Genomic DNA, 11,751 nt, shown 5'->3' on the forward strand with positions numbered 1-11,751 from the left:
AGCTTAAGTTCTCTTGAGTTTTTTTCTTTTCATATAGGACGCACTTTCAGTTCACTTGTTTCAAATATGATACAATTTGTGGCAACAAACCTATAGAAAGATGCCCCACAGGGAACAACTTTGGTGAGACATCTTGGTAAAATGATTCCTGAAAAATACGAGAAGCAGTGGAAGAAAGCTGGTATGCAAAACGTTGACGTCCCACGCGCGAACATTAACCTAGACATAGAAATAAAAACATCACCAACCAATAAATGAGGGCAGTCCCATTACATCTTAGGTTTGTTCTGTTTGTTGGATTTACTGCTTGTTATTTTCCTACCGCACGAACCAATGTCATGGACTAGCATTTTTTCGGTAAGCGAAGTGTTCGAGCACTATTGCTCTCAACACGAGAAGTCGGTGGCAGAACGTAATGTTTAGGCTTGTCGACCGTTGGCATCATGGAATCAATAGGGTAAAAAAAAGATCTCTTGCACGCGGAAAGCCGAGAAAATATGAAATGGTCTGGAGTGCTGCTTATTGATTTTGAGTTGAGAGCCCCATAATAAGAAAGTCAGTCAAGAGAAAAAACTCACGTTCTTTATAGTAACGCCAATAAGGCAATACGTCAAATGTCACATTTCGTCGAACGATATGTTGGTAAATTTGATGGCGAAAAATAAATGTATTAACATTTTATGTCTAGTGACTTGCATCAATTGCCACACTGCGGAAATGGCAGCGCGTTATTCCCTAACACCACTGTGTTAGCCACTGCTTGCAATGGTGGTCGGGTATTTGCTTCTTTGCAATACACTCTACGTAAATTGATCTAGTTTTGTGTAGAAAAAGATTATTCGAAATGACGTTAGTGTAAACACCCAGCTTATATATTCTTGAAACCACTTGTAGATTACATTGCAGATTGGCTTCAATCCATATGGAATTTAGCACGAAAGCGGATACACAAAATAGTTATCCCGTATACACTCAGGTGCCTTTCGAACTGCATGGCGTTTTTGAAATCGTAACCTTGCCTTAACCATGCGAGAAATCGTACGCCAATTTTCCTACTTTCAACTAACAAAATGCAACATTGAATTACGTTTCAAATATTGCGATATTACGTGCACATCTGATTCACAGCACAAACGCGCCAATTCATTAGCAGCAGTTATATATTTCTATCTGTGTTCAGTCAAATAGAGTTAGACTTTAGAGCACCGAACATGGCGGAATGAGTAATGTGGAGGACAGCAGCTACTGTCTTCGAAATCTTAATGTGGTGCATCAAAAATGGCGTTTTCCTGTTCGCAAGGTGCCAGTTGGTAACGGAAGAATCGATTTTGTAACTTGCGTCACTGAACTACATTACGGACTCAGGAGTACGTAAGAAGCAGCATGGTCATTTAGTCCGAGCTACCATTTAATGAGCTTTCAGGTGATGGATCGGTCATGTTATAGACCCACTACCTCGAAGAAGCTTTACCAGTGACAAAGTTTCCCTTAGTACTTCGTTATTTGGGTTTTACTGCTTAAAGAAACAAACAATAAAGGAAAACACAGGCAGTTTTGATAGCAACTTGCCATTTAGAAAATTCGTGTGACTTGCCATTCTTTTCGTGTGAACGTGCCATGGCATACCCAATAGTTACAACCAAGATGGAAATATGACAACGACAGCGAATTCAGCAATCTCAATGGGTTTCTAAACAACTAACAAGAACAGGTGTAATAGTGCGCGATAATCTACGTACGTCGCCTTAGAAATATCATATCTGTACTCAAGAACGATACATTCTTCCGGCCGTGCCATCTAAGAAGGCTAGTATGGCAAGCACAGTCATACTTTGCAAGATTCTCAAAGGAAATCTTCATGATCACGCCTATACGCAGCAAAAAGGCTGCCTCATTACGGGCTCTCAATTATGTTCTCTCACTCATTTTCACCTGAATACGTATTTTAGTTACTACCACCTCACTAGTGACCACTCGGACACTAAACTTCTTTACACGCTCGAAGGGCCATCAGGTTCTCCTTTGCTCATAGGACTTTCTCTAAAGTTTTTTTGTGCTCTCCAGCAATCAACACGTGCCTGAAATTGAGAGTCTCACGCAGATCTTACGTCTTTACATGCGCAATATTACGGTACCTACCTGATGAGTGGGGCGAGTCGCAGGAAGGTGTATGAGCTTCAACAAAACACGACACTGGCCCATTAGCGAAAATGCACCCCCCTCCCCCGATGATTTCTGGAATCTTGGAACTGCCAGCCACCACAAACCCCTAGAAGGCTGTCTTGCGTGCTTGCCCCATTAAAGCCCACTAATCGGCATGCATTCGTGTTGCCCCCCGCATGGAAAGCGAAATGACCCTAATAAATTGTGGCAATGGACGCTATTGTACATGCTGTGAATGCTGAAAATAGTTCCCCTTTATTTATTTATCGCTACGCTATATATTTTCGCTTATTCCGTTCCTATTTTACTCCAACCCCTATAGTGGCCCATTTTCGGTGAGACACAGTTAGTGGCCGGCCACATGTGTACGTGCTACGTCAAGCTTCCGTGTCAGCTTGCGTACGAATTGTGAAGAGATTGACTACTATTTCGGGACCATAAAAAGTTGCCATCAACTAAGCCCTCTCACAAAACAAAGTTTTTTTTCTTTCTCTCATCTTCACTTGATTAGGTGCGCACCTGTTACATGCGCCTCGCCAGCGGAGACGCACCAGTACCGCACTGATTTACACTTGCCAAGTATGAGCGTACCCGATGGGTAGATGGGAGGAGGTAGAGGTAGGCGCTTCCCCACGAATAATAATGGAGGTCCCTGCAACTTTCAGGAATCTTAGTGTATTAGGGATTCCGTAGGGGCACAATGGCCAATCATACCCACGAGCTGGCACGTACTAATGATGCGCGTGGCCCGGGAGTCAATTGCAGATTAAATTGCGTTAATAGGGATTATTATAAATACCCTAAATTCTGCAAATCAGCACAGTTCTTTTTTTCCTCTGTCTACGATTTTCCCTGCACTTTTTTTTTCATTTTGGTGCCGTCCTCCGGCTGGTAGTTGTTCAGATGCCAGTCGTCTCTAGTGCAGTCAGCACTGGACAAAACTGACATTCTAATTACTACGCAAAATGGACGTTTTTTCCGCAATCAGACGGGAACGGACGTGGAGTTACACGCCATTTCTTTTGCCCATCTGTTCTTGGTTCGACGGCGAAAACGGTTTGTTTTTATGGAGAAGCGGATAGCTCCATGACACCTTAGCGCCCCTTACCTGGGGCCACAATTCTCCAGTGATTCGCCTTCACAATGAATCTTTCCTTTTTGAGTCTTGTCTTCTCAACTCATGTCTGCTATACCAATGCGTTTCCTGCTACGTTATGTCACGTGTTCAGGGAGATGGGTTCGTCAGAAGATTACGGGGCGCCAGTTGCTGCAGAGGCCATGTTTGTTTGTTGTGCACAACACAAGCCTTACAAAGCAGTTCTTGTCGCAATGATTATTTGTTATTAATAGAAAGATTATCAAGAGCAGAAGATCCACAATTTACACGTGCCAGTAAAAATCACTTTTTACACAATTTACCCGTGCCGTCCAGAGAGCCCAAGAACTGGCGGAGCGTCACCAGGTTCCCGTCCCGACTTGGGCGTCGCCTACGGTTTCGGCCGGAGGAGTTCCTCGCGTGGGATCTCCAACGGCTTGAAACTCCTCAGGACTTCAATAAAGTTCTTGACTGACTAACTGACTTTCATCTGATACATTTGGTATACTTGCTACTACGAAAAACATGCTACACGTAGTATATTTTCTGTATAGCTCTCCTTGCGCTACTGGGTCGATAAGTATTTAGCAAATAAAATTGAAAACATCCATAGTTTTCTTAAGCATAACTACGAGTCGGCCTAGTTGGAACATATTCATATCGATACTTTTTGTGCGCGAACAAACAGGGACGAAGAATAGGGGCAACACAAGGACGAGCGCTTTCTAACAACTGGTTTATTTTTGAAGAACTACTTACTTAAATACCCACAGAACTGCGCAATCTAGTCAACAGAGCGCCCTACAGCGCATATGATACCCGCTGATCTGCGCCATCAAGTCAAAAGAGCAACGTCAATATTACATATAACACTTGTGATAAAAAAGACGTGGACAAAAGCAACCTGGTCATACTAAAAACAGCAAAGTGCATAAAAACAACCACTTACAATAAAATGCGTTAAAGATGTGATGATAGAAGCGAATTTTCTTTATCTAACAATGAAACAGAAGGATGGCTGATGCATTTATCTTTTTGTTTTTCTATCCAGTATGCTTCCACGATTTCCCTAGCGGTTTGATTCCTATGCCTGTATAAAATGTCTGTGCTGGTAAGACAAGGGGAGCAACCATGTTCTTGGCAATGCATTGCCAAATGCGTACTAGGGCGACCTTTAAGGCTAGACAAGTGCTCCCTTAACCTAGTGTTAATGCATCTCCCAGTCTGCCCTACGTACACATGACCACACGTCATAGGAATCTGGTAAACAACGTTCTTCGCGCAATCAACAAATTGGGTCTTTGCGCAGATGTTTAACAGTGCATTCTTTCTGTACATCACCCTTACTTTCAAACTTCTTTTTAACCTTGGAACACACACTACCTATTTTGTTTCTTGCCGAAAATACTACTTTTACTTCATAACAACCAGCCACTTTTTTAAGTCTGTGTGAAAGGCCGTGCACATACGGAATCACTGAAACATTCGAACCTCCATCCTTCTGCCTTTGATTCTTTGTGCATTGTGCTTTATCCTTGTTAAGTTCTTTCATTAGTCTAGCACACGTCGCCAGCAACAGAGCGAGCGGGTACCCAGCCTTTCTCAACCTGTCAACTTGCTCAAAGAATGCAATCTTTGCAGTGTGGTGGCATGACTTCAACAACGCTGACCGGAAACACGAAATGACTATTCCATTCTTCACAAGCCTGGAATGGTTTGAGGCATAGTTCATTAGCGGTTTTCCAGCTCGGGGTGAGAAAGACCAACACACATGTTCCGGTAGGAATGTTAACTTGACATCAAGAAACTGTAGCCTCTTATCTACCGGTACTTCCGAAGTAAATGTTAAGCCCTTTCCCAGAGAATTGAAGGCTTCTACAACCCTATTTTTTGAAAGCACCCTTGTCTACAGGACAACCTAAAATCAAGTAGTCATCGACATACCTGTATATCTTACTTACTACACCTTCTAAATCTTTTGCCAGCTCTCTGTCTATGCTTCCCAAAAAAAGCTACTTAGGATGGGAGCTACCTTTGACCCGATGCACACACCCCTTGCCTGTATATAAGTTTCACCACAGATCCCTACATGTGTATTCGCTAAATAAAAATGCAGAAGTTCAAGAAAGGATTCAACGGCCATGCCGCACGTATTGCGGAATGACACCTCGTCATTTTCCTTTGTTATGCAATCTTTAACACTGCACATTAGGGGCCCTTGCGGTAAGGAATATTAAAGATCTTGAACATCTATGCTGAATCCCCAGCTGCAGCTTGTACTATCTAGTGCCAAACAATTCACAAGGCCTTCAGAGTTTTTCAATAAGTACGGATCCTGCACTTCTAGGGAATTCAACATTTTTTGCAAGAACTCCGCGACCAGAAATTGCCAACACCCTCTCTCGGACACAATTGGCCTAAACGGAATTGCTTGCTTGTGGGTTTTTGCCGTAAAAAATATCTCCAATTTCATTCTTTTTGAGTTCTTTACACGTGACGCAAGCTTATCTTGGTCACATTTTTCTAATAGCTCCACCGCCTTCTTTTTAACGTTTTCTACATTCACATCACATTTCTTAAAGCACTTGTTTACCGCTAGGAAAGCTTGTTCTAAGTAACATTCATTTGGTACAACAACCAGGAAGCCTTCCTTGTCTGCTTGAATAACACGCAGATTATTCTCAACCAAATACTTAGCAGTCCTATCAACATTGGTCCTGGATCTATCGCTTACCGAAGCTTTAGCCACCACGTCCACACATTCCACCACACATCGATCTTTTTCTTTCTCCGGTACACTCCTGGCAATGTCCTTTGTAAGTGCCAACCTGTCGACGATGTCGATCCTTGGTTCCACGCAGAACTTTGGTCCCAACTTGAGAACCTGTTGATGCCGTTCTTCCACCGTTGCACCCCCTAGTATTAGAAGGCGTCCCTCTGGCACTTCCCTTTTCTTCTTCTCTGACAATTTTCGACGAACATCGTTCCATATAGCCTCAGTCACAATATTTGCCTGTCTGCACCAGTCCCGAAAAGCCTTCACGTCAAAAAGGCCACCGGAAGCAGACGAACAGGCCACCTTTAGTTCGTCTGCTTCCGGTGGCCTTTTTGACGTGAAGGCTTTTCGGGACTGGTGCAGACAGGCAAATATTGTGACTGAGGCTATATGGAACGATGTTCGTCGAAAATTGCCAAAGAAGAAGAAAAGGGAAGTGCCAGAGGGACGCCTTCTAATACTAGGGGGTGCAACGGTGGAAGAACGGCATCAACAGGTTCTCAAGTTGGGACCAAAGTTCTGCATGGAACCAAGGATCGACATCATCGACAGGTTGGCACTTACAAGGGACATTGCCAGGAGTGTACCGGTGAAAGAAAAAGATCGATGTGTGGTGGAATGTGTGGACGTGGTGGCTAAAGCTTCGGTAAGCGATAGATCCAGGACCAATGTTGATAGGACTGCTAAGTATTTGGTTGAGAATAATCTGCGTGTTATTCAAGCAGACAAGGAAGGCTTCCTGGTTGTTGTACCAAATGAATGTTACTTAGAAAAAGCTTTCCTAGCGGTAAACAAGTGCTTTAAGAAATGTGATGTGAATGTAGAAAACGTTAAAAAGAAAGCGGTGGAGCTATTAGAAAAATGTGACCAAGATAAGCTTGCGTCACGTGTAAAGAACTCAAAAAGAATGAAATTGGAGATATTTTTGACGGCAAAAACCCAGAAGCAAACAATTCCGTTTAGGCCAATTGTGTCCGAGAGAGGGTGTTGGCAATTTCTGGTCGCGGAGTTCTTGCAAAAAATGTTGAATTCCCTAGAAGTGCAGGATCCGTACTTATTGAAAAACTCTGAAGGCCTTGTGAATTGTTTGGCACTAGATAGTACAAGCTGCAGCTGGGGATTCAGCATAGATTTTCAAGATCTTTACTATTCCTTACCGCAAGTGCCCCTAATCTGCAGTGTTAAAGATTGCATAACAAAGGAAAATGACGAGGTGTCATTCCGCAATACGTGCGGCATGGCCGTTGAATCCTTTCTTGAACTTCTGCATTTTTATTTAGCGAATACACATGTAGGGTTCTGTGGTGAAACTTATATACAGGCAAGGGGTGTGTGCATCGGGTCAAAGGTAGCTCCCATCCTAAGTAGCATTTTTTTGGGAAGCATAGACAGAGAGCTGGCAAAAGATTTAGAAGGTGTAGTAAGTAAGATATACAGGTATGTCGATGACTACTTGATTTTAGGTTGTCCTGTAGACAAGGGTGCTTTCAAAAATAGGGTTGTAGAAGCCTTCAATTCTCTGGGAAAGGGCTTAACATTTACTTCGGAAGTACCGGTAGATAAGAGGCTACAGTTTCTTGATGTCAAGTTAACATTCCTACCGGAACATGTGTGTTGGTCTTTCTCACCCCGAGCTGGAAAACCGCTAATGAACTATGCCTCAAACCATTCCAGGCTTGTGAAGAATGGAATAGTCATTTCGTGTTTCCGGTCAGGGTTGTTGAAGTCATGCCACCACACTGCAAAGATTGCATTCTTTGAGCAAGTTGACAGGTTGAGAAAGGCTGGGTACCCGCTCGCTGTGTTGCTGGCGACGTGTGCTAGACTAATGAAAGAACTTAACAAGGATAAAGCACAATGCACAAAGAATCAAAGGCAGAAGGATGGAGGTTCGAATGTTTCAGTGATTCCGTATGTGCACGGCCTTTCACACAGACTTAAAAAAGTGGCTGGTTGTTATGAAGTAAAAGTAGTATTTTCGGCAAGAAACAAAATAGGTAGTGTGTGTTCCAAGGTTAAAAAGAAGTTTGAAAGTAAGGGTGTTGTACAGAAAGAATGCACTGTTAAACATCCGCGCAAGACCCAATTTGTTGATTGCGCGAAGAACGCTGTTTACCAGATTCCTATGACGTGTGGTCATGTGTACGTAGGGCAGACTGGGAGATGCATTAACACTAGGTTAAGGGAGCACTTGTCTAGCCTTAAAGGTCGCCCTAGTACGCATTTGGCAATGCATTGCCAAGAACATGGTTGCTCCCCCCTTGTCTTACCAGCACAGACATTTTATACAGGCATAGGAATCAAACCGCTAGGGAAATCGTGGAAGCATACTGGATAGAAAAACAAAAAGATAAATGCATCAGCCATCCTTCTGTTTTATTGTTAGATAAAGAAAATTCGCTTCTATCATCACATCTTTAACGCATTTTATTGTAAGTGGTTGTTTTTATGCACTTTGCTGTTTTTAATATGACCAGGTGGCTTTTGTCCACGTCTTTTTTATCACAAGTGTTATATGTAATATTGACGTTGCTCTTTTGACTTGATGGCGCAGATCAGCGGGTATCATATGCGCTGTAGGGTGCTCTGTTGACTAGATTGCGCAGTTCTGTGGGTATTTAAGTAAGTAGTTCTTCAAAAATAAACCAGTTGTTAGAAAGCGCTCGTCCTTGTGTTGCCCCTATTCTTCGTCCCTGTTTGTTCGCGCACAAAAAGTATCAATATGAATAGTTTTCTTTTCATATTTTGTTTTGGTTCGCGATACATGGTTCGCGATACAGAACGTACAGCTTCATTCAGATCGGTTACATCGCGAACAAGACATCATTAAGAAATTCCTCGCGAACATTTTGAAGATCTCTTAAAATTTTAATACACTTAGTTTGTTCTGTCATTATCTAGGCATAAACGGCACATTTCCAGGAATATAACAAGATAGAGCACCGTTTTTTATCGAGGAACAATTATTGCAGGAGAAACATGAGTCGGTGGTTGTTCGTCAGGTGAAGTTAGGCAAGTACAGAGTGATGCACAAATGTATTATTGAACACGTAGCTTCGGCACATACGTTACGTGTTTACTCAATTGCTTCAGGTCATCCGTTATGAGAATTTTGATGTCGAGAGTAAAAGGAGGTGAAATAATTCCAACTTTTCTAGAACACTCGTTTCTGGCACAGCAAATTTTGCTCTTTATGAATATTCGTGACTTTGTCCAAAGGACCCCCCCCCCCCTCCTGCCCCCCGCAAACGAACACATTTGTGCCATATTAATAGAACCGCTTAAGTCAAGGGTCAAGCAAGATTATTACTTGTGCGTTGAAGTAAGCTCAAGAGGATTCTAGCATCCCAACAGCCGTGTATGATAGCCATGTGCTAGTTTTATTCATCTTGTTAAGGATTAGGTAATTAAGTGTTGTGTTTACTTTGTCTTCATTTTTAGTCAGAATACACAGACGATGAAAAGCAGCTTCCAATAGTTTAAATTTGCTGGGCGATTGAGTATTGGAATTTATGATCCGGGAGAATCTACTGTACTGCGTCAAACTATACTTAAGCAGAACGCGCAGCGGGTGGCAAGAACAGGTTTGCTGTATCGTATGCTGCAGCTCCAAGTATGGGGCCACTTTAACCAACGTGAATTCGCTCATCGTCAGCGAAAATGGTTCGGCTTTATAATTCGGCCTCTAATCAGGAACATCGCGCACGGCAGACGAGGGTGCGATAGAGAGAGAGAGAGAGAGAGAGAGAGAAACTTTTGTTTTTACGCCAGCGTCCAGCGCTGAAGCGATAGAGAAACTGAGATGCACGCGGTTTCTTCGCGCACGCGGAACCAATTTTTCTGCGTAATGTCACATGGCTACCGGCGCTGTAGGAGCTGACGTAAAAGAACCGCGCTTGCCGCGCTCATGACACTTGCGCCGTCCGCTTTCAAGTGCTTTTTGCATAGAACTAATGTACAGGAACACAGAATGGCAGCCACTAATACCTTGTTTTCCTTACCTTCATCGATCAGGGACAGCTGTTTGACTCCAACAGTGGGCAGAGCTGACCACAAAATTCTTGTTTTGGCCGGGTCGGCGTAGACTATTCCTGTGCAGTGGTCCGAACAGAGACGGTAGACATTGCACTTTTGATCTCATGTGAGCTGCTCTACGTGTCCCCATTTAGCGTAATTTCACCCTATATCGCGTCTGAAAAATTGACAAAATATCGAGTGCTCATGGTTAAAGGACACCTGACGAAAAAGTGATGAAAAAAATAATTTGCTTTATTGCACAGGTTGAAAAGTGAAGCGCAATTCATTCCTAGCGCAGTGATCGAACTTTTTGTCATTCGAAAGGCAAAGGGTGACGGCTACGTAATTTTTTTTGCTTCTGTCGTGTTCATGGTAGCGGAAAGGCTCTAACGTCACAATAGCTGGTCACTGGAATGCTCTTCAGCCTAACCAGTTTGTTCAGCAGGCATCAAAATACCTTCTGTAGATATAAAGTGCAAGTTTTTTACTGGTGGAAGAAAATGAAGTGCAACCGCTAGGATATACCGAAGCGAAATTTCCGTCTGCGCGTGAGCTAGCATCGATCGGTTCATGTGCAATTGACCACAGGTTGCTTTAGTTTCTTAAAATGCCGCAGAAAAATGCGCCGCGCCAAGCCAAAATAGATATTCACGTGAAAACAACCCCGCGAAATCTTTCGTTTCGTCCTATAGCTATTTTGATAAGAATAACGCTCGTTCCTTTATAACGACAGCAGAAGTGTGCTCACCTCTCGTCCGCTGGGAAACTAAAAGTTTCGCCCTTGTGGTGCTTCCCGAGTTGCCTCATCAGACAGTCACGGAGCCCGCCTCGTGCACTTTGCTCAGTTTTTCCAACATTGCGGGAACGTTTGTGGGCACAGGAGGAAAATGTTTAAGTGTGGAACATAAAAAAAAAGAAACGTGCACGTTCAAAGAAAGCGGTTCGAGCAGATGAAGAGAACGGCAGCTGAAGCGATAAGACCGAAAGCGCTGCCTATTGGCGCAACAAACGAAGCGACCAAATAAAGATATAGGACGACGAAAACGCCGGAAAAGAAAATAGCCAAAAGCACATTTTAGTTCCACACATAATTCCATCCGTTTATATCCATGTAGATTGAAAAAAGAAAGCCATATATGCAAAAGGCATTAAATTTACCTTTGGCTATCAGGGTCATGGCGACGCTTCATTGCCGATACCAAAACTAACCCCATTGTCCACCCACTGGTTGGATGCTGTGGTGTGCAGACGGAAAATTCTGAAGTACCTCCTTTACTCCTTATAAGGTGTGCGTGTGGGGCCATAGCGCCTGTGTCATGTGTCCACGTTATGTGGCGCCGTGGCCCTGATGTCGGAAACGTTGTATGCAAGTTCTCTGTATGTGTAGGTTGCTGCCATGAAATAAAGGTGTTTGTTATCACGCCATCTATCTGTGTTAGGGCGCAGGTCTTTCCTGCGGTGAGTCCAGCTGCGTTCCGCGCACTGCAAGAGCCGTAACAACACATTTATTAAATATTATTTTGTTTTATAGTTAGAATACCGGGCTTCTGTGATGGAAGTACTGTAATCTCAATCTGGCTGGGGGTCATCTTCATTCATGTTTTGTGTCTGTTTATGCATCCACCACACACCCACCTACACACACCACACACACACACACAGACACGCACATACATATATATATATATATATATATATA

At 43.2% G+C, this 11,751-nt stretch overlaps 1 protein-coding gene across 1 annotated transcript in view; it reads right to left on the reverse strand.

Annotated features, from left to right (window-relative positions):
- LOC135907631 (monocarboxylate transporter 5-like) overlaps window positions 1-11,229 on the reverse strand; it is a 116,749-nt gene extending 105,520 nt beyond the window's left edge. Inside the window, exons 1-2 of the mRNA XM_070526561.1 lie at window positions 11,211-11,229; window positions 10,037-10,126 (exon numbers count right to left, since the gene is read on the reverse strand). Of these exons, the coding sequence (XP_070382662.1) occupies window positions 10,037-10,126; window positions 11,211-11,229 (109 nt within the window). The remainder of the gene's footprint in view (window positions 1-10,036; window positions 10,127-11,210) is intronic.
- Between the last annotated feature and the right edge of the window lie 522 nt (window positions 11,230-11,751).

This window comes from Dermacentor albipictus, chromosome 10 (genome assembly GCF_038994185.2).
Source record: "Dermacentor albipictus isolate Rhodes 1998 colony chromosome 10, USDA_Dalb.pri_finalv2, whole genome shotgun sequence".
NCBI lineage: Eukaryota > Metazoa > Arthropoda > Arachnida > Ixodida > Ixodidae > Dermacentor > Dermacentor albipictus.